Source organism: Thalassophryne amazonica, chromosome 18 (assembly GCF_902500255.1).
Source record: "Thalassophryne amazonica chromosome 18, fThaAma1.1, whole genome shotgun sequence".
Lineage (NCBI taxonomy): Eukaryota > Metazoa > Chordata > Actinopteri > Batrachoidiformes > Batrachoididae > Thalassophryne > Thalassophryne amazonica.
The window spans coordinates 60,936,512-60,960,613 of NC_047120.1; the positions used below are offsets into that span (position 1 = coordinate 60,936,512).

The window sequence follows — 24,102 nt, forward strand, 5'->3', positions numbered from 1 at the left end:
ACTCGGTCTTGGAACTACTTTAATTTACTTTCTCTCCAGAACAGATCTCCATCTCTCCATGCTCATCACAACCTGCTCTCTACTCACACTACAGATCACAATGTCATCTGCATTGTCCATGGGGACTCATGTTTGATCTTGTCCATCAACCTGTCCATCACCACTGCAAACAAGAAAGGTCTCAGATCTGATCCTTGATATAATGCCACCTACACTTTGAAAACATCTGTCAGTCCTACTGGACATCTCACCGCTGTCGCACTGCCCTTGTACATATCCTGCACCTCCTTCGCATACTTCTTTACCACTCCAGACATCCAGACTTTTATTACACAATCTGGTCAAAAACTCCACTGCCATCTCTCCTAAACATTTCCATGCTTCCACTTGACTAACTGCCTTTCCATTCTTCATCCTCTTCATAGGCATCCTCACTTCATCCTTACTCATCTCTCGTACTTGTTGATTTACTCCTTCCACATCATCCAACCTTCTCTCTCTCTCATTTTCTTCATTCATCAGCTCCTCAAAATACTCCCTCTACCTTCTCAACAGACTCTCCTTGCTTGTCAGCACTTTGCCATCTGCATTCTTTATCACCCTAATGTGCTGTACATCATTTCCAATTCAGTCCCTTTGACTGGCCAGTCGGTACAAGCTCTTTCCTCCTTCTTTAGTGTTTAATTTCATGTACAGCTTGCTATATCCCTTTTCCTTAACCTTTGCCACCTCTCTATTTTGCCTTGCACCACATCTCCTTGTACTCCTGTTTACTTTCATCATCCCAAGTCTTTTTTGCCAACCTCGTCCTCCTTATACTTTCCTGAATATCTTCATTCCACCATCAAGTCTCCCTGTCTCCAGATGTTACACCCAGTACCTTCATAACTGTCCTACAAACCACCATTTGATGCTGTCCAGCTACATCACCCTCTGCTCCTCCTTTTTCTGAAAGTAAGTATTCACCACAGTCATTTCCATTCTTTAAATAGGTCCATGCTCATATATATATATATATATATATATATATATATATATATATATATATATATATATATATATATATATATATATATATATATATATATATATATATATATATATATATATATATATATATAACTATTTCTCTCTGTTTCCTGTCAGCCAAACATCCATCCATCTTCTCAACCCGCTTAGATAAGGGTTACAGGGAGGGGTTCAAACCTATCCCAGTGGTCACTGGGTGAGAGGTGGGGTTGACCCTGGTCAGGACATTAGGACACCAGTCTGTCTCAGGGGCCAACATATATAGAAAGACAGACAGACACATCCACATGGTCCATCCCACTGATGGTCAGTTTAGAGTCTCCCATTCCCTTAATCTGCATGTCTTTGGAAGTGGGAGGAAGTTGGAGCAGGATACCTCAAAAAGTAACAGATGGATTTTGATGAAATTTGGTGAGCAGATACACTACGTTCTGGGAAGTAAATGACTCAGTTTTGGAGGTGATCAGGAATATATTCTGGAACTGAATAATATTTGGTACATAGCAATCTTTAACTTAAAAAGTGGGGAGAGGATGCTGATGAAATGTGGTAAGCAGATGGATAATCTACACAAGGGATATTATTTCAAATTACATCTGGAATATATTTTGCATCCAGAATAAATTTTAAGCAATATGTGGCCTTGGCAAAGACATGCACTCTCTGAGTGCCTTGTAGTTATTATTATTATTATTATTATTATTATTATTATTATTATTATTATTATTATTATTATTATTATTATTGTTATTGTTATCATTGTTGTTGTTAAATTATTTTGATTTGGCATTTTGGGTATTACTTTTACCTGAAATAGAAATCATTACAAATATTAAATTGTTTATTTATTTTTACTTAAACATGACCTGCAGTCATTAAAAAGTATAATTTATTCATTTTTGTTTGTATTTATGAATTTAGATTTATTTTTCAATTACATTATTTTTACAATCTGAAATGTAATCTGTCAGTGTTGACAGTACTATTTGTTGTTTTTTCAGGGTGCTGTACATCTTAAAAGTATTAATTTATCTTTAACTTGACAGAAAAACTGCAAAATGACGAAAACAACAGTTCTTACATTTTATGAATTTGTCACATCACAGCTTTCAGACTAAATCTACTTTTTTTGCGCTTTGATTTGCCTTCAGTGATTTGGTCCCCCATACGCACACGACACGCACACGCACAGCCTGACAGCCTATTGAAAGGAGTGTTCGGTCACATGACGTGGCGGGACTGACCTACTTTTATCCAGTGAGAAGCCACTGTGTGTCTGTCTCCTCCCTCCTCCTCCCTACTGCGTGATCACGTTGAATCTCATGTGTTCAGGACGTGAGAAAAACAAACCTGTGAGAGGACAGCAGCCAGAGGGAGACAGGAGAGTCGGGGGAGACGAGGGGAGTCAAGGGGAGACAGGAGAGTCGAGAGGAGACAAGAGGGAAGTCAAGGGGAGACAGGAGAGTCAGGGGGAGACAAGAGGGGAGTCAAGGGGAGACACGAGAGTCGAGGGGAGACAAGAGGGGAGTCAAGGGGAGACACAAGAGTCGAGGGGAGACAAGAGGGGAGTCAAGGGGAGACAGGAGAGTCGAGGGGAGACAAGAGGGAAGTCAAGGGGAGACAGGAGAGTCGAGGGGAGACAAGAGGGAAGTCAAGGGGAGACAGGAGAGTCAGGGGGAGACAAGAGGGGAGTCGAGGGGAGACAGGAGAGTCGAGGGGAGACAAGAGGGAAGTCAAGGGGAGACAGGAGAGTCGAGGGGAGACAAGAGGGAAGTCAAGAGGAGATTCAAGGGGAAACATGAGAGAAGTCAAGGAGATACAGGAGCGGAGACAGTAGGGGAGTCAAGGGGAAATATGAGGGAAGTCAGGAGGGGAGGGAAGTCAAGGAGAGACAGGAGGGGAGTCATGAAGAGACAGGAGTGGGGTCAAGGAGAGATAGGAGGGGAGTCAAGAGGAGATAGTAGAGGAGTCAAGTGGGGAGTCAATGGGAGAAAGGAGGGAAGTCACAAGGGGAGTCAAGGGGAGACAGGAGGGAAGTCAACTGGGGATTCACGGGGAGATCTGAGGGAAGTCAAGAGGGGATTCAAGGGAAAATATGAGAGAAATCAAGGGGAGACAGGAGGGGAGTCAAAAAGAGACAGGAGGGGAGTCAAGAGGAGACAGGAGAGGAGTCAAGTGGGGAGTCAATGGGAGATAGGAGGGAAGTCAAGTGGGGATTCAAGCGGAGGCAGGAGGGAAGTCAAGAGGAGATTCAAGGGGAAACATGAGAGAAGTCAAGGGGAGACAGGAGGGGAGTCAAGAGGAGACAGGAGAGAAGTCAAGTGGGGATTCAAGGGGAGATAGGAGGGACGTCAAGAGGGGATTCAGAGGAAACATGAGAGAAGTCAAGGGGAGACAGGAGGGGAGTCAAAGGGAGATGAGGGGAGTCAAGTGGGGATTCAAGGGGAGATAGGAGAGAAGTTAAGAGGGGATTCAAGGGAAAACATGAGGGAAGTCAATGGGAGACAGGAGGGGAGTCAATGGGAGACAAGAGGGGAGCCACAGGGAGACAGGAGAGGAGTCAAGGGGAGACTGGAGGGGAGTCAAGGGGAGACAAGAGGGGAGACAAGAGGGGATTTATGTGGAGACTGAAGGGGAGTCAAGGGGAAACAGGAGGGGAGAGAAAGGGGAATCAGTGGGAAACAGGATGATAGTCAAGAGGGGATTCAAGGGGAAACATGAAGGAAGTCAAGGGGAGACAAGAGGGGAGCCACAGGGAGACAGGAGGGAAGTCAAGGGGAGACTAAAGTGGAGTCAAGGGGAGACAAGAGGGCAGACAAAGGGAGAATCAAGGGGAGACAGGAAGAGAGACAAAGGGGGAATCAAGGGGAGACAGGGGGAGTCAAAGAGAGACAGGATGGGAATTAAGGGGAGAGAGGAGGGAAGTCAAGGAGATACAGGAGGGGAGACAAGAGGGGAGTTTATGGGAGACTGAAGGGGAGTCAAGGGGAAACAGGAGGGGAGAGAAAGGGGGAATCAACGGGAGACAGGAAGAGAGACAAAGGGGGAATCAAGGGGAGACAGGGGGAGTCAAAGAGAGACAGGATGGGAATTAAGGGGAGAGAAGAGGGAAGTCAAGGAGATACAGGAGGGGAGACAAGAGGGGAGTTTATGGGAGACTGAAGGGGAGTCAAGGGGAAACAGGAGGGGAGAGAAAGGGGGAATCAACGGGAGACAGGAGGGGAGTCAAGGGGGACATGAGAGAAATTAAGGGGAAAGAAGAGGGAAGTCAAGGGGATGCAGGAGGGGAGACAGGAGTCAAGGGGAGACAATAGTGGAATCAAGGGGAGACAGGAGGGGAGCATCATAGCATTTTATTTAATGTGTTCACATTCCTTAAATCATAATAGAAAAATATTTTCCACAAAGTATCAAGTAGAGAAGCTTGACTCTTTGACTGGACTGGGTTGCTTGTAGTAGTAAAGTACCAACACTGTTAAATTATCTTTCCATTCAGTATTTTGCTGTTACCCATAATGCAATCTGATGCTCATGATTTCCACTGCACAGGTGCGTGGAATCATTGGAAGCATCGCTGTTTGAGTAATTTTTGCCCCCCCTTGATCATCAAATAGACACACCCCTTTATGTGAATTGTTCTTTGTCATCCTGGGGGGAGAAAAACAAATATGTTTGCAGCAGTCTGTTTGTTCTTTTTGAGTGTTCAAGCTAAAAACACACTGCACAAGTCATTGATGATTGCAGTATGCAGTTTTGGAGATTTTATGACATATCCCCTGAAAGGTATCTTCATAGTTGCACTGAAAAACTAAATCTGTGTATGCCACAACAGGGAAACAAGTGCAAACTGTAACTCTTCCAATAATTCCACATGCATGTTGTTTGGCGCCTCACCACACTGCATTGTGGGTAATGTGGAAAAAAGTAACAAACTATTCATTAGATGATTTGTGCACATTTAAATATTTACATGAGCTGCACATATTGACTTTAGCGCCATGTTTTTAAGTACATGCTAACATGCTAACTTTTGAAAGTAAACTGACTAAAATCGAGGCGCGTAATTGCTTTTATTTGATAAATTTGTTTTTTATTAAATGTTAAATAATTTCATGAACAGATAAATGCAATTGAGTGGTGAAGACTGAATAGTACTAATAGCAAGCTAGCTGCATCAGAAAGGCTAACTTAGCTAATTAACAGAAAGTTGCTTCACCAGAGAGCTTGTTTCATTGTTTGGGGTAACAACCAATCAAGAACAAACTGACGTCACTGCTAAAATAAAATTGCCTGATATGAAAATATGATTTGAGTCAAGCTTTACATGCGTGATGAGTGTTTCAGCTGGTGGATATTTATAGCGTTACTGCTCAATGGAAAATCAATGCTAGGAGCCCGAGGTGGGGAACATCGGCTCATTCCTCTCACGCACGCGCTTTAAAAACGACATGTAATCATCAAATGATTTCTACAGCAACATCAAGTCTTTACTTCAATGCAGGTTTTACAGAACTAAACAACGTATCATTATTTAGTGAGAAAAGATTCAACACCGATCACATCAGACATCAAATAATTATTTGGATTTTTGGGTATTTTACTTTTTGGTGCTGAAAGGAAAACTGCAACAGCAGATGCTGTCATTCTCCATGCTGATATCATTTATTTTGGCTAAAAAACAAAACAACATACAACACTAAATATGAATAGTTGCTCTGACATTATCATGCTAATCACTGTAGCACGCCTGCTCATGGCGCATTAGAACCAAAATAACTGAATACCTGTTAGCTGCATCAGACTCTGGAGTTTGCTTTATTTGTGTCAGAGAAACAGAACTTGTGGGGACAAATTAGCTTGAATGTTGAATCCATTTTTCTGTTACAGCTAGCTGAATGCCTTAGCGATAACAACAACATCGAGTCTTGTTGGTGAAGGTTTTGCTGGTCTACATGTCTGTCTCCAGGCTGGGCCTGAGGTCTGACTTGTCGTCCCCGTCGCTGTCCGGCACTAGACTCTGTGAAGGCAGGGGAGGACTCGGCTCAATGACGCTTGACACAGGAAGACTCCATGACGTCGTCTGAGTCATGTGACTGCAACAGGTCAAAACACAAACGTGGTCAAACGTACGAACACATTGACAAAACATTCCACAAATTCACGTTAGATTTAAGTCACAGTTTTGTAGAAAAGATTGTATAATCACAGTAAACTTTTAAAGTGGTGTTTTGGTAATAACACATTCCTGGAAACACAACGCTGACCATCCAGTGCTGATTCTGTTCGTGACTAATCTGACATACTTGATGTAGTACTTTACGCCGTCCATAGTGTAGGCCTCCTCCCAACCATATGGCAAGCCTATAGAGACAAAAACATTCATCAGTAATCAACAGGACATTAACTGATGCCTACTTCCTTAACTGATTATTTCCTCAGGCTACTTATGTAGAAATTGAAAGGCATCAAAAGGCTGGTACATACCCTGCAATGCCCAATTTCAATTTCAGTTCAATTAAATTTCAATTTATTTCATTTATATAGCACCAAATCACAACAAAGTTGCCTCAAGGCGCTTCACACAAGTAAGGTCTAACCTTACCAACCCCCAGAGCAAGCATGCAGGTGACAGTGGTAAGGAAAAACTCCCTCTGTTGATTTGAGGAAGAAACCTCAAGCAGACCAGACTCAAAGGGGTGACCCTCTGCTTGGGCCATGCTACCGACACAATTGACAAAATGAATATACATACAGGAAATTTTGGTATCAAGTGATAAGATGAGATTATCAGAATTATGACAAAGAGGCAGAATGTGATAACTATGATATTGTCGTAATTATGAGACATAAAGGTGGAAAAAAATGATAATTATAATAAGACAAAATTGTAAAATGTTTTCATATGAGAAAGTGATAAGTTAGAATTATGGGATACTAAAGCATATTTATAAGTTAATTACAATTAATCAGAATCAGAATTAATCATAATTCTGAAATAGGAAGTCATACTATTAAAAATAGTCATAACTCTAAACTTAAGTTTGAAAGTTAAATCAACTCTAACTTACAAACTTAAGTTCAAACAACTTAATTCATTCAGGTTTTTACAAATTGTAACACTTTTTAAAGTTGGTTCAAACATTCTCTTTTTTCAGTGTGTGTGAAGTTTGCATTTCGGTTCACACTGGGTGCCGCTTTCTCCCCCTTCCAGAGACATGTAGGTTAGGTGAACTGGTGACTCTAAATAGACAGTAGGTGTGTGTGTGAATGTCTTTGTCCATCTTTATGTGGTCCTGCGATAGACTGGCATCCTGTCCAGGGTGTACCATGCCTCACACCCTATGACTGCTAGGATAGGCTGCTGTCCCTCCTGTCCACCCATCTCCCCACCTCACCCCCATGACCCTTGATTGGAGTCAAGCAGGTATAGAAAACGATTGAATGAATAATATTCTCACCAAATTTGAAGGAAATCATCCAACTGTTTTTGAGTTATCTAGTCCACAAACACACACACACGCCACTCAAAGCAATACACTGCTAGTGCTGCTTCACCAATGCACAGGGTAATAATGCTAAATTTAGTCTTGTTCCTGTGACATTTTTAATCTGTTTTACATAAACGCAAACTGTTTTAAAGTGATATTAAACAAGCTACTCGCTTTTGAAGTGTTTTTAAATTGTCGATTAAAACTGGTTAAATTTGGCAAAAAAGTGGTCTGGCTGTCATAACGGCAGAAAACTGCATTAGGATAGACAGATCCTTCATGCCATTATTCCTGAATTTCATAAAAACCTGCAGAGTTCAGTTACGTAAGCGCAATCAGAATGAATCTGTGAACTCGCGTGAACTTTCCCCCTAAAATAATGTGTTGTCATGGAAACAGCATCTGAGTTTCTGCTGAGAAACGATTGTGTTTGAGGCGATTGTTTTTCTGTTCTGAAAAGTGACAGAAGCAACAGAAGCCTCCTGCAGTCGAAGACCAACACGTATCCAGGCAACCAGCGGCAACACAAAGCCGCCACCTGTAAGACCTGAAGTGGACTGACCTACTTTGGGTTTTTTTTTGGGGGGGGGGGTTTGTGGTACTCTGATTACCTTATTGGTAAAAGTGGCGGTTTCTCTGCTGGTAGTCAGTGAAACTGGATCCCTCCCATTAATTATGCGACAACATCAGCATCTTTGATTCACTAAATGACTAAAACCGTCTTCATTAGAACGGGTTACCACAACGGCAACAACATACGATCTGGTGTGTTTGTTCCCGTCGAGTATAAACAGATGTTTTTTCTTCCCCAACTGTCAGGCGGGACAGAAGAAAGGCAGGAATTCACATTACTGTTTTTGATTTCAGTCTACACATGCCAGGAGCACCGTGCAGTCAGATACAGTCCTTAAACATCAGCTCAGTCTGTGGGACTGGATCAAATAAGCTTCTGTTTGTTTACTTCCGTCGTCTTCACGAAGTCTGTCTCTCGCCCTTATCTGGTGGAAAAGAACCCATTTTACGACAACAACATGTTATTTGCATTATTATCACTTTTTACTGAGATGCACAACACGTAACGCGTACATAGAAAGTTGGCTCAATTTAACTTTTATCGTGTCGGCTGGCACGTGCTGCTCTCCAAATTCGGCAGTGCGTCCTCATCAAGCTGGCTGCTGTTCATTGTCATACTATCCATGAGAAAATCATCTGGAATATCCATATTGGGACCAACACACACTTCTCGCCTTTTTAGTTTTTTTTTTTTCCCTCTGCGGACAGGTCTTGGCTGCGTGCGCGCTATGATGTCATTTGTTTACGCACAGCGGGCGGGTACAGCCAGGTATCGTCGACGTAAGTCTACGCTACCGGCCTAGCAACGCCTCGGTAAAGTGACAATAATATGTGGTACCGACTACACTGAGGTTATGCAGCCCTACGTGGCAATATGTTGTTGACGGACGCAAAGGGGTCTGTGAAATGGATCCAAAAAATTAAACGTTTAATTTTTTTTCGCAGAATTTCAGCACTGGATGGAGTGCTCTCCGCAACTCTATGCAACACTGTGCTACTGTATGCAAGTCTACGCAATACTGCGCTACTGTACACCAAGCCTCCGCATTTGTACCCTATGTCATTCCGGCGAAAAATCGTTTTCTTTTATCAGTTTTATTCATACTGCTGGACTCTGCTGACCTTTGCTGGCAGTGACGTTTCAAAACCACAGAAGAAGAAGGGCCAAGCTTCCGCCTGCGTGAAACATAGGATGCGTTCACAGGATGCAGGACTGCTCTGTGTTCCAAGGGTGAAGAAAAAGTCTGCAGGTCATACTGTGCTCCTGTTTTGTGGAATGGTCTCCCACCCTCTAGAAGACATTCAGATTCTGTAGAGACTTTTAAGAACAGACTAAAAACACATCTTTTTACTCAGTCCTATGGTTAGAATGTTGTGTTGGCATCTTTTTTAATTCTTTAAATTTTTTTTTTTTTACTTTTAACCCCTTAACGCCTGAATTTATATAGCTGTATATAAAAAAATGTTTTGTGTGTGTTTTTGCCTTTAAGTAGATGGTAAATAATGTTGAGATTATTCATTTCACTTTTGCACAAAAAATAAATAGTAATTTTGGTATTTTGGTAATGACTTTATGTTATAATGTTATAATAATAATAATGGTATGTTGCAAATTTGTGACAACGGGCATACAGGTCAATTTGGTATGTTGCATATTTGAGTCAAATATTGTAGCATATATGCGACAATAGGCGTTAAGGGGTTAATTGTGCTTTTGATCGTTTAATTTTATTTTACTTTACTTCAACTGTTTTGTGTGAGGTGCCTTGAGGCGACGCTGTCGCGAATTGGCGTGTTATAAATTGAATAAATTGAAATTGAAATGAAATTGAACATATGCAGCCATTCCTGCATACTAGATACGCAGCACAATGCAACTCTACATAGGCCTGGTGTGAAAGGGGCTAAACGCATGACATCATCCGAGTTCCCAGTCCTCATTTAATTTGTCGTCATTATAATCCGTTGTTATTGCCTCATGTCTGGAAAAAAAACCCAACAAATTACAGCACAGTTCACCAGTCAGCACATGGCACTGATGTGGCTGTTGTCATCAGAGGTACACGATTTGTCGGCTACGTCTTTTTTTTTCTTGGTCCAATCTGATTTAACGTATAAAAGATCAACAAATGGGTAAATCTGAGCAAATATTTCACTTTCTTATGCCTTGTCCACAAGGAAACAGAAAATTCCCTATACCATCTTTTTGTTTTGTTTTGTTGAGAGACAGTAGTAAAAGTACTTACCGAGTGTGTTATCATAAAGTTTCACATTTCTTCAGCTCATTCATGTTTCAGGTCTCTTTGTTACGGTGTTCCAAACTATGAGCCTACAGCCACTGAGCAAAAACATACAAGTGTACGTGCATATACGCATTATAACAATAAATGTAAATTCTTATTTGAAATCCCTAAATCTGTTCACATGACAGAGTTCTGGAGGCTTCTTTTTGACAGTGCAGCCAACGGAGTTTTGTATTTATGACATTTTATATCAATCATTAAATGTGTTGAAAATGCGTCTTTTTGTAAACCAGATTTCATCGACCAGTGAAAAATGAATTTGGAGAAATTTCACCACAATAATCCGTATCACTTCTGTTTAAAGCTTCAACTGAATGAATCACCCATTTAAAGAAAGAAATTTGCACTTTGTGATGCTTTAATAATGTAACCACATTTTCGCTTGTTTCAAAGTTGGTGAAAAGACGTTTAGACGGACATCAGCCAGTTTTCATCCAAAAATCAAGTTTGAAATTACGTCTTGTGCTCACTTAGCTCGACAACCGGCACTGAATTGGGCCAGATACTGGCCTGTCTCTGCTAGTCTGTGATTGGTTGGCAGCCGAGACGCTGACGTCAGCTTCACTTTGGTGTTGCGCCAGCGCTGCTCTCCTATTGGTCGTTTAGGAGTGGGAAGCCTCACTCCAAGATGGAGGCCAGTTTCCGGCCCACTTCATAGTCGGGCCAGTTGCATATTGGTAATATACACACACAAAGGCGGCTTTTTAAATATGGCTATTATATATGTTTATTATATGGCTATTTTATATATATATATATATATATATATATATATATATATATATATATATATAAACACACGACCTTCTGGTATCGCCCGAATATGAAAACTGTTGACGGTGTTGGGCTCATAGTCAAACCCGTTCGCTTTCTTCATCTCTGTGAAGAACTTACTTAAGAGCTGTCAGGGTCGTTCAATCTGTGTGTTTTTTCCGATGCCGTTTAGATATTTATGGAGTATGTTCTTGTCCAACTTGGTTTTTCTAATCGTATTTTTAGCTTTCTGTTTTGTAACAAAGTTTCCAATCTGTTCTTGACTGTTCGGAGCTGTGTTCTCATCTAGTTGGTCTTCAGTTTGCACGTCCACTTTGAGCTCATTTGCTGTTAATGCCTCCATTTTCTTTGTTCGCTTTTTGTTTTCTTTTTTTTTTCGTGCCATGAAAATTGTAAACAAAGTTGTAAATTGATTGTCATGGTCTGATATGGGAAAATATCAGACCGGAAATCAGCCAATCAGAGTACAGTCGTAGAAATATAATAATGAGATTTATCCACTCTGGGATCCATCTTCAAAAACGTTTTTGGCCTTCGAAAACGCTGGTTTCTTGTGCATGAAACGCCGATATGATACAAAACCTTTGTGGATACACCTAAATTCGTCTCCAGGTGAACAGGCCCGTACTGGTTAACTCACGGCAGCAATTTACACAGAAAGGTGTAACATTCTTGCCTGACTTTTAAAGAGCACGTTTGTCAAAAATGCTGTTTCTCTCTCTTTTGGGATGTTAAATTTTTTTCTGAAAACTGCCAACAAATTTCTCAACATTTTCATTATTTCATGAAAATGTTTTCTTCCGTTTTTTAGTAATTTTTTGAGATGAAAGCGAAAACATCGCCTCTTTTGAGTGCGTTCGAAAAATGTTTGTTGTGTACATAACTAATACAAACAGAAACACAAAGCAATTTGTACACAGAATATTTATTGAAGGAAAGACCGAAGCTGTCCTCACCAGACAAATTACAGCAAAACTCGTTTGTGCGACAAACAACGGCTAGCGTTCTCCTGGCATTGCCCTCTGGTGGCCATAACAGTATGCAACGCAGCTCCCCAAAGAGCAAGACTTTATTTTCCACAACTTTCTTCTGAGTATCGTGTGCACACCGGACAGCCCAGTGTATTCCAAAATAAATTTTAAAAAGTTCTTCACGTGTTCTTTTGGATTCTGTACAATGCAGCAAAGGATTCTGGTCAAAAGAGCTCTCCGGCAGGAAGTCAGAGGGAGACGATTCCACGCTGTCCACTTCCTATTCGGTGTCCCATCAACATCCAGCAAGGCTTTCCTCAAATCATCCCAATTTTATTTACTTAACTGTAATCATAAAAGATGTTTATTTGTTGATACATTAACAAACTGCTAATTCAGTTGTTTAGGTGCCTGTTAAAAAAGTTTATTTCATGTATTTATCGGCATTTTTGTCAGACGTCTCAGCTTCGATCCAACGAATCCCATCAACAAACAATTCCTTATTGGAAATTATGTCAATATAAAAAAAAAAAAGGCGAGATCTGCCTCCATATTCAGGAACAATTTGAGACATGATACGGGACAGAAGGAGGTGCTATTTCTTCATCTGTGTCACATTTCTTTTAATCAAGCACTGTAGTAACTTCCTTTAATCACCTTTACAATTAATGTCATTTTGGTTGCATTGTGGATTGTGGATTTTGTGGACATTTGAATTTAATATTGAAATGCCTCTTTGCATTACATGTTGCATTATATCTCAATCAAAAGTGCCTCAATCACTCATTTGTTTTGTGTTATGGATTTACCTACACCAACAAAATTGGATGGAGGCTCCAATTTTATGCCTGTTTATCCAGTTCTTCCAGTTATCACTTACAAACCAAGTACCAAAAAGCAATGACAGATTGTGCAAAGCAGAGATAACCAATGTTCTGTGAAAATAATCTGAAAGAAAAAAAAAAAAAAAGAATTTCAAACTTGAAAAGTTGAAAAAACAAAAAACAAAACAAAACCTGACAACACCACAAAAAACTTTGAGTCAAGTGCATGAACTAAATCCATACTCCTGACATTTGATCACTTCTATTTTAGCTTATGAAAAGTCACTTCTAACAGGACTTTGACCTTGAAATTTTTTCCAAGGCAAAAATTTTGTGGAATTGGAAACTAGTGTTGGCGGAGGTTTGCAGCACGGTGCTCTAGTTCCTCATGTGACCTCCAGCTTAGTCATCTTGTAACCTCTGAGTTTGAGAGGGGTCACAACCCTTAGATTGGGAAACACTGGCCTAAATGATAAGTGACGTGCTTCACAGAAACAAAACAGTATTTCATGCAGATCTGAGACAAAAGTCCGGTTCAGGTTGAGGTTATGGAGGAGTCGTTAGGGAGGAGACAGACATCTGGCATCTGGCTGATGATTTGTAGCTGGTTTAGGTTCTGGTCCTCTAGAAGGTCAGCACTGAAACGGGGAGGAGAGTCACTCACAGGATTGGCTTTAGTTTCGGCTTCATCTCATGGGAGGGGCATGCAGGGCACAGGAAGAGAGCAGGAGGTCACGTGGAGCTGCATGCGAGGAGGCGAGCTAAGGTCACTTACAGTCAACCTCCAGGATGGCTCTGACAGTCCTCGTCAGTTCCTTCGCCTCCTGCGCCAGAGTGGCCGCCATCCACTGGCTCTTCCTGTATCGAGGAGCGACGCTTTGGGACGACGCCCCGACTTTAACGTCTCCAGAGCTGCAAACAGAGAAGAAGAAAAGTGCAATTAGTAATTTCTCCATATTTCCCTTTCCACTTGTCACGTGGTCGTACATCTCCTTTCCTCATCCATCTTTCCCTCTTCTCTCCTCATTTATCTTTCACTTTTACTTCACTCTTTATCTTTTTTCTACTTTTTTCCCAATTCAGTGCCTTTATTGTAATCTCACAGTTGTACATTATGTAAAAAAACAGAAAACTTCATACACACATCTGTAAAAAACAAACAAACAAAACAAAATAGCAGCAGTAACTGTAAAAACAGGGATATTCAATAGCATGAAAAGTGATTCTTACACATCAGAAAACTGACTCATTGGATTGGATTTCCATCTAGTACATATATGTAGTCCCAACTAAATTAAATTATATTGCATGGATGGAAATCCTGCACATAATTGAATTGAGTTCATCCAATGAGTCATTTTTTGTGTGTACTATTGCACAAATACACAACCTTCCCCTTTATTGCACATATTTCTAGCATAATGCAAATTACAATGACAATAAAGGCGATTCTGATTCTGATTCTGATAATGGTTAGGAGTTAAGTTCCTTAAAGGCAGTGGACTCTTTGAAGGTAGAAATATTTCTGGAAGTGTGGGTTTCTAATGACCTGTAGCACCTTTCCAGAGGGCAACAAGGGTTCTCTAAATGTCCTCTTGTGATGGTAACTGACTGCCAGTTATTGTTGGTTCTGCTTTTCCTGTTAGCAGCAGTGCAGTTGATGAACCAGCATTCTGTAGGTCAGGAAGCTCTCAGTCGAGCAATGACAGAATGACAGAAGCAGCTGTTGGGACCGGTTGCTTGTTTTCAGTATCCTGAGAAAATAGTTGCCTTTCTTCACCAGTGTAGTGGTTTCTGGAGTCCATGTGAGGTCCTGAGAGATGTGTGAGCCTCAATATTTGAATGAAGACACTGTATCTCCTTTGATATATGATGGAGCAGGTTTCCCTGTCAGTTTGCTAAGACTGACCGATCATCTCCACTGTTGTGGAGATGTTGAGATCCACGTTGTTGATAGAACACCTGCTTATCAGCCGGCAGACCTTATCACCATATTGGATCAGGCCAACATCAGTGGTGTCCTCTGCAAACATGATTCTGGTGTAGATGCACAGTTGAACATATACTGTGAGAAGAGAAGAAGACTCAGCACAAGTTCCTGTGGAGCTCCAGTGTTTGATGTCAGGGTGGAAAAGTAACCAGCCCCCAACCTGATCTGTCTGCATTTCTATTCCGTCATCCTCTTTGTTTCCTTTATCCCTTCCTTCCCTTCATCATTATGTCTTTCTTCTTTTCATCCTGATGTTCTTGAATTGTTCTTTGGTCTTTGTCAGTGTTCTTGTAACTCTTTTCTTTGTCTTTAGATGAGTTGCAGTTGGTGGGTTTTATACAAGTAATCGTTATTTGAGTTTGACACACAAATCATTGATTATGTCGGCAGCATAACCTTGCGTTGTTGTTTTTGTCCTGAACGGTTGCAGAGTTCACGCTTTAATAAAACCTTATTATCTCTTTCTTGCTGCGCAGACATCAGGGTGACTAATGGGCTCTGAGTGAGCAACCTTCAGAATGATCAGACAGTTATTATGGTGGAGTGAATGGACCACACAGAACCGTTTATTTCTGATGAAGAAGAAGTGTTCGTGGAGCTTGCTGCCTCGCTGAGCTGCCCTTCAGCATGCAGTTATGCTTCCTACTGGCCTAGAAACACATTGATACCTGAATTAAAGACAAACAAAAAGTGGGGGTCCTGGTCTTATGAAACCTGAGTCCAGGTGTCCCACTGACCCGATAACAAGAAGCCAGGCAAGTGATGTTGTGGAGCAACTTCATAACATGACAGATCGACCTGATTTAGAGAAGGTGTTGATAAGCTGGTGGTACGGTCCACAAGCTACCAGATCAGAATTCACCATCAACAGAGGCTGGTATCACGCTGACAGTCAAAACAGTGGAAGACTGTGTCCTGCTCCATCATGAAGCTGTGCCTGCTGAAGCAGCAGATAAAAGTCTCTCTGATCACTGAAACTTACAACTCCTTCAGAATGGGCACTGGTATCTTGGTAGCTTCCCTCACTAGTCTCCTTTGTGAACACTTAGCTCTTAAGGCTCAGTCACACTGGAGAGAGGATTCATTGCGTATGAATTGAGCATACAAATTTTGGGTGTTCGTTGTCGTATCAGTATGAATTATGGATATATTAATAATGTATAGCGAATTTATGACGAACAATCACGGATGTATAACACATGTATTGAACAAATAGATCGGAGGCATTGCGATTATCATGGAAGTATTACGGATGTATTGAGAATGCATTGTACACGTGCTGCGGAAACAGTGGTTGTATTGCGCATGGGCGGCATCTGCATTGCGGTCATAAAAGAAGCGCACTCAGGCCTTTCGGCATCACTATTCACACCAACACCACAGCCTCTGGAGCAATTGCTGGACTTGGACAAGTTGATTAGTATGTTGTTGGATGGCAGCAACTATCACACTGCATCTTTAGGGATCCATAACTACATCTGTACGTCTCCACAGCTGGACTGGAAATGACTGACAAGTATGTTGATTTCTGCCACATTGGTTTACGTGAAGTGTTTATTATGCATTTGCAAAGTGTCCGCAAATCAGATGCAAAGGAGACGTAATACAGACGCTTTATTCATGGCCAATCTGTATGCATTCGCTACAGCTTATTTTAGTCCGTGATGTGGACGTGATAGGCATGTTATATATCCGTTTTACATACTGTCCCAGTCTGCTGTCAAGCCGCAATACCCCGTCAGTTGCAGATATCAGTGGATAACAGTGGATATACAGCGCATAGATTGAGTATGTATTGAGTATGTATTGCGTATGTAAGGCGGATCTCATCCGCAACCAAAATTTAGTGCAGCTCAAAAATCCTGGCAACGGAAAAACGTGCCTCTGCAGATAATTGTAGACATGTGCAGATGTCACCCAACTCATACAAGCATGTTTCACTGATATTGCGAATGTTTAGCGAATATAAACCAATTTTGTGCGCAATTCATACGCAAATCTTCCTAAACGCCAGTGGGACCGGGCCTTTAGAGACTCTTTAAATCTTCATAATGATGAAATTCACTAAACTACAGGAAAATGTTCTTTATCCATATGCTGACTGTCCAAAGACCGCTGGCTATAAAAATGAAGATTTACCACAATTAATCAAAAGCGCATCAGGCTTCTTTGTGTCAAAGTTGAACTTGGAGAATTATTAATCAGATTCAGCAAACTGAGTGTTTCCTAACATAGTAGAGCTGGCAGGTCAGTGGATAAAGAGTTGGTCTACCAGTATGTAGACCGGGGTTCGAATCCCGTTCATTCTTGTTGCAAAACCAGGCTGTGAACTCCCTTGCAGTGAACAACAATGTTTATGTAGATCCATCCATCCATTTTCTAAGGGCTGGAGCCTATCCCAGCAGTTTAGATAAAAATAAGATAACACAAGGGCAGCCCAGCAATAGCAGCAGTCCTGTCAACGGTGCCGCAGGAGGGATTTCCAGGAAGCTAGCAGGTCATTTACAAGAAGCAGTCCAATAAAGGTGACAGTATAGAAAAGACATTCAGCAAACTCAGGGATCAGGAAAATGTAGCAAACACAATAATCACAAGAATATTAATGATGTTTACTTCAGAACACTGAAAAAAATGCTCCCTTGAAGGTAAAAACATGTGATACAACCACAATGATCTGGCAGAGGACGTGTGAAAAGAAATGCCTTATAAGAATGCCCATATATTAATGGAGATGGAAATGATTGATCTGCTGTGGCGACACCTAACTGGGACAGCCAAAAGACAAGGAAGAAGAAGATTAATGGCAGAAGTAGTGAGACACAGGACCTCAGTGGACTATAACTAGGAAAGAGCACGAGGAAACTATGACAACAGATTTCGACAAGAACTACGATCACTGAGGGGACGTGAGAGAAAACACAAAAGGCACAGAGGAAAAAACATACAAACATGAGGCAGAAAACAGAACAAGGAGTGCACATCAAAACAAAAGTAAACCAAAAAGACACCAGCACATTGCTCCATGCACTGTGGTAAAAACCAACAGTGGAAGAAATGACAGCATGGAAACACACAGAGAAACCATGAGGTTGCTCTAAGGGGTAAAAACACAGAGGAAAAATGAAACAAGCAATAACAAAACAGAAACAAAACCAGGACTTGGACATGCGAACATCCACGCACCCTATGTTAGCATGTGCGTGAACGTGGATTGTGTACATGCCCGTATCCTTGGACAAGACACTGCATCGTCGCACTCCACCCAGCTGTAAATGGGAACTGGTTTTCACTGGGGATGTCACCTCTGACAGACTGACATCCTGTCCTGGCGGAGTTTACTACAGAACCCAGAGATGAACACTGACACCAATGGGCTTCTGCACATGTACAGAACTTACTCCCTAACGTGTGAGAGTGCTACATTAGCCACATGGTGCTAGAAACAAAGAGGCACCCAGTGCAGTACTGCCAAAGAAGATCAAGAAGATTTTTTCCTGTGAGCAGGATGATGTCCTCCATTATCTGGGATAAAGAGGGCATTGTGTTAATGGATGACCAAACTTTAAAGAGAGAACAATGCCAGGCTACAGAAGCAACCATGTGAGGCTATCAAGACCAAATACCCAGTAAAGCTGAAGAAGGGTCTATTTTTTTAATATTTCATGAGGACAGTCACCCAGCTCCCAAGTCATTGGCTGCTGTGGTTCACCCACTGTTCTCTTCTGGTTTGGCACCATCTGACATCAACTGGTATTTTGAACCTCAAAACTACACTCACATGAGCATCATATTTGAACTATGAAGCTTTCAGCCAACATTTTCATACAGTTTGAAAGATTACACTTTTCTAACGGTTACATCACATGGACCAGATAAGACTTTAACAACCTGATTTTTTCATCTCTTTTCATTTTCTTTTCTCTTTTCTTTCTTTATTTTCCACAGTTTGTTGGGTTTCCAGCTGTCAGTAGGTAACAGCGGCTCATCTCAGGAGTAAAGTGGGTCAACCAATGTTTGTGTCACCTGAGCTAAAGAGATTCTCAGGTATCAGGGTCAAACTCAAACACTTTAAATGATCACTTCATCTGTTTTTGCTGTGATTAATCATTTCATCTAGAAAACATCAGGAAGTTATTTAAAAAAGAAGAGCTGAAACCTTCATAAAGACTATCAGCTCACCATCAAACAGCTCAGAGGAATTAAAGCGTTCATGTTGTGCACAATCAGATTTTAACACACGCACACACACACACACACACACACACACACACACACACACACACACACACACACACACACACACACACACACACACACACACACACACACACACACACACACACACACACACACACACACACACAATTAGACCTGAAATAGTCTATTTTATATGTTTGTGACTTACATCACAGACATACCACATTTGGTCTCTGTTTCATTTATATATATATGAGTTTTGTAAAGATGAGTTTTGTGCTTTATATGTTGCTATATTGTAAATGTAAATTGTTCGGTAGCATTCGGATTGTGTCCTGTAAACTGAAGTGATTAAAGTGGTTGAAAAAGGGAGTGGGAATATATAAATTTTACTTCCCCCACTTCTTTTTGGACTAGATTAAACTGGATATATAATCCAGAAATATAAATTGTCGCAGTACTGAGCTGGCAGATTGTATTTTTAAATTGTGTGCATATTATGTTATCTTTTCATCACTTTTTCTATGGTCTGAATAAGCCATTTATATATATATATATATATATATATATATATACATATGATTGGAGGATGCAAATGTGCAGTCGAATCTGGCTTAAAATGAGTCTTTAAAAAATGATTTGTAGCCCACTGCAAAACACAAACTGACAGACAAAAAGTAGAATCATTTCAAAACATATTAATCCTGGATAAAAATGCAAAAATAAATAAATAATTGTTTAACTGGTTAAAAACAACCTGTTTTGGTTTTTGTATTACTGAATTAAGTAAAAAGAAGAAGAAGAAAAAAGAGTTAATCTTTTAAAATGAAAAAACAGCAATGTGCTGCAGATGCATTTTGAAAATTTTCATATCAAAACATGCTGAGATGCAGAGCAGGCTGTTGCTGCTGGCAACCAATATTTATCTCATTAACATAAATGTGTCTGTCAATCATTCTCTTGTTTTTACCTGGAACTCTTCGGGGGTCCGTGACCTTCGAGCAGGAATTCTTGAACATTCTGCAGAGAGACAGTTGGGGGGGTGTAATCACAGGTGATCTTTTATCGATAACGAGAAAGTGATTTAGATGACATCCTGTTTGTGGCTGCGGAACATGTTGGTGCTTGTCTGTGGTTTGAATCCAGATCAGATCAGGTTTATGTATTTAAACCGTTCTGTCATTTAAAGCTTCTAAACTGACAAGTGACAAAAACAAACAGATGAGATCATTTTGTTAAGAAAAAAAAAAAAGAAGTAAACTGCTCCTGATGGTCATTACCTTTTTTAGAGGCTATACCTTAAATTAGGAGAAAGATTATGACAAAATAAATAAAATACATAAAACCACCTCTTAAATCTTGACCTTTTAACTTGACCTCAGAAATTGTGGCTTACCTCCACTGATGATTGATGATTGCTTTTTGCTCTCTGCTGGTCACGTTAATAGTTCTTGAGATATGAAATACACATTTTGTCAACTTTTAAAGGTTAAAATGAGGCTCAAGGTCAAAGGTCAAATGCTTCTTGTTGTGTGCTGTTGGCTCTGTGTTGATATGTTGTACAGTTTTTGCGAGGTTTTCCTGAATTTGAACTTGACCTTTCTCTAAAAGGTAATGGACAACGTGTTGATTTGATTGAATTTTATTTGAGCAATCGAGCTCTATTACTACTGAGATGGTCAAGTCAAAGGTCAAAGATGTCTTACCAAACAGTGCCCGCCTGCTGTTGTGTCGGTTGTCTAACGGCTGCTGAAGGTTCAGCTCAGACCTGGATTTATTTTTACCTCCACAAAACTCAGCAGCTTTGCTACTGAAATCTCAAAACTCTTTTGGGTCCCTTCACTCTTCCGTAGCTGACACTCGAGGACTGCGATTCGCTTCTTCAGCTCCTCCGTCTCGTCCTGGATGAAAAAAAGACAACGAAGCGAGTTTGTCAGGAGGCAGGTGAATCTGTTGAGGGTTATTATATTGAATGTGAGAGCATTTTGCATTTGGAGGAGGAAGCTTGGTAACGTTGACTTCGTGTTTAGTCTCCATCACTCCATTACCAGAAAAACTTCTTTCGACCAGATCGTGGAGCAGCTTAGGTAAAATTTCCGTAGCAGTTGTTCATTTTGTCATAAAGGCACCAAATTTGGCACACATATGACAGACTTCAAGGTCTGGGTATGAAAAGTGTGACATTTCTGTGAAAAAAATCCTGTCGCTGCCACATGATCTGAACTTGTACTAGAAAGTGTCTTTCCCATAGTAAAAATTGTTTACTTTCTGTTGAAGACATCCCCAATAGCCTAAAATCAGCCCTTCATTGGGTATTTTAATGGTTTTAGCTCAGAAACATGCAAAAATTAGGAATTTTTGGTGACAAAAAGTCTGACTCTTTCACATACAATATGTTATATGTTGAAAAATATACCTGGAATGTTACTAAAAACAACTGTGGTTAAGTGGTGGTTTTGCGGTCTATGTATACTAACATTTTCAGCAATTTATATTTAAATTTCTGGGACTCGGAATGATTTTTCTTTGCAGATAACATCTTATGGTAAGAAAATTTTTTCTTTCTTCTAATCCCAGAGCAGTAACATTAAGAGAAAGAGCATGTATTATATATCAGTAATTTCAGAATTGAATGCACATTTGAATAACATATAGCACACATTAGTTATTATCATGTGATAAGAAAAAAAAATTAATTTAATAAGAGTAATCCCTAAAATTTTGAATGTGTGAAAAAAATACATGGTGTTGTAAAAAAAAATACTTCTCTTACAATTTTCATCGTATCATCACCAAAATCGAACTTGATCAAGCCAATTATATTTGCTACAAACACTTTATACTATTGAAGCATAATATTTCATATTGTGAGTGTGATTTTTTTTTTTTACAAGCGAAATGTTTCGTTTTCAGTTCAATGTTTTGTGGCCGAAAATTGATGTATCATACAGCATCTGTCTCTGTCAATTTTTTCTAAGCATGTGGAGCTGCAAGTATAGTTTTAAATCAAGTTTCAAGAGTAAACCTATTTTCAACACTTTCACTTAAAGGTTATTTTGTAATAATTGCATTTTCTAAATTTATGTTGCAGAGTGACTTTGTGAGAATAAATGTAAGATAACTTTAAAACTAAAACAGATTTTGCATTTCTGATTGCATTTTTGTAAATCTGAAAATGCTGAAATACTTGTTTTTTCACCCAAATGTCTGATTAGTCTGACTCAAAGCTTGAAGTGTATCATATTCTAAATTAACTAGTGTTTATTTTCAGATATTGAGGCACCCTGGAGCTGACCTCAAATGACCTACAGGGGTCAATGAAGAATTACATAGGGGTCAAAATTAAAAAAAATGTTCCAACCATACTGAAAAGTATACCATATTATTTGTCTCATCATAAAGCTTCCAAAAAGGTGTAGATTGGACTGTCTGTGAAAAGTAAAAAGCTTCATTTCAATTTGTACAGGGGTCAAAAGTTAAAGTTGCTCCAATTTTGGTAAAAAGTGATGCAAATTATTGTTTGGTTTGATAGGGTTCTAATAAGGAGTAGTTTGCACCATGTGTCATGCTTAGTTATCATTATACAGGGTAATGTGTCAAATGCCATAGAATCCAGTGGACAATGACCTTGTTTGACCTTTGCTTTGGGCACCAAGCATTTAACACAGTCAAAAGTATTCCACTTATTAATCCTATTAGCTCAACCAATAATTCGTATCACTTTTTACCAAAACTGGAGGAAGTTTAACTTTTGATCCCTGTACAAGCTGAAATTGACCTTTGTCACCATTTTTTGCTGTTTTTATCCCATAACTCCACAACATTCAGTCAAAGATAGTCCAAACTATACCTTTTTGGAATCTTTATGATCAGACAAACAATATGGCACCTTTCAATGTGATCTGAACATTTTTAAATTTTGACCCCTATGTAATTCTTCGTTGACTCCTGTAGGTCATTAGAGGTCAGCTCCAGGATGCCTCGACATCTAAAAATAAATATTTGTTAATTTAGAATATGTGTGCAAATTTGGGGCTTTTATGATGCAATGAACAATAGGGTAGCTATGTGCTGCCACACTAAGATTAAACCTTCACTCTAAATGGCAAATAGCAAACAAGTTCTGAGTTCTGTTGGCCCCACCCCTTAGTTGACTCACCTTGGTCTGTGACTCCGCCCTCTGGGCCTTTAGCTCAGCAATCTCTGCCTCCAGCAGGTGGATCACCTCCTCGTAGTCCATCTCCATCCCTCTCGCCTGCTTCTGCGCTGCCTCGGCCAGCTGGATCCTCGCCAGCAGGGAGAGGCTTTCCTCCGCGCCCATTTTGACGTCCTGTTGGGAGGAGGGCAAGCGTAGTGATGATGTCACTGAGACAACAGCTACAAAACCCATCACGTCACAAAAAAATTCAGAGTCTTTGTTTTGGACGATGGGTCATGACTCAGCATATTTTAGAATCCACTGGCAGCGGCTGCTAGCTGTTGCGGAGGGCTGTGTGTCATTATGAGTATTTTATTACAAACACCTGGAATAATACAGCGTGTTGTGTGTTGAAATGTCCTAATGCATCGTCTAAGACGTCCCTGCTGCAATATTTGTGTCGAGCTCTCACCTAATTTAATGTGGTACGCTAAGAGCATTAGCACTTTTAGCAGCTGTAGGTAGCTTCATCCGTTAGATCTATTTAATGCACACTTGCTGGGAACATAAGAGGCTCATAACTTTTTATGCCCAAACCAAAGTTAACCTTTAATAAACACCCGAACTGAGGTTAGCTTGTTAGCTTAGCTGGTTTGGACTCAAAGATAGGGTGTGTTCAGGCTTCTTTTGTCATATGGCGCCACCCACGTGGCATCTCTTTGTCCATTTATGAAATTTGTTGTGATATAACCAAAGTCAACGCTGCTACCATGGGCTTCATATTGGCTGTTCTGGGTCACTGTAGAAAACCTATG

The 24,102-nt window shown here is 40.3% G+C and overlaps 1 protein-coding gene across 4 annotated transcripts in view; it reads right to left on the reverse strand.

Annotated features, from left to right (window-relative positions):
- Nucleotides 1–13,422: 13,422 nt before the first annotated feature.
- The window catches only part of stxbp4 (syntaxin binding protein 4), a 65,991-nt gene continuing 55,311 nt past the window's right edge, over nucleotides 13,423–24,102 (reverse strand). For 3 of the 4 annotated variants that reach the window (XM_034193308.1, XM_034193309.1, XM_034193306.1), the window contains 5 exons: nucleotides 23,303–23,479; nucleotides 20,934–21,053; nucleotides 20,120–20,169; nucleotides 13,738–13,874; nucleotides 13,423–13,600 (listed from right to left, as the gene is read on the reverse strand). In XM_034193308.1, coding sequence (XP_034049199.1) covers nucleotides 13,587–13,600; nucleotides 13,738–13,874; nucleotides 20,120–20,169; nucleotides 20,934–21,053; nucleotides 23,303–23,479 — 498 coding nt within the window. In that variant the 3' untranslated portion in view covers nucleotides 13,423–13,586. The remainder of the gene's footprint in view (nucleotides 13,601–13,737; nucleotides 13,875–20,119; nucleotides 20,170–20,933; nucleotides 21,054–23,302; nucleotides 23,480–24,102) is intronic. The other variant, XM_034193307.1, reaches the window with a different exon arrangement.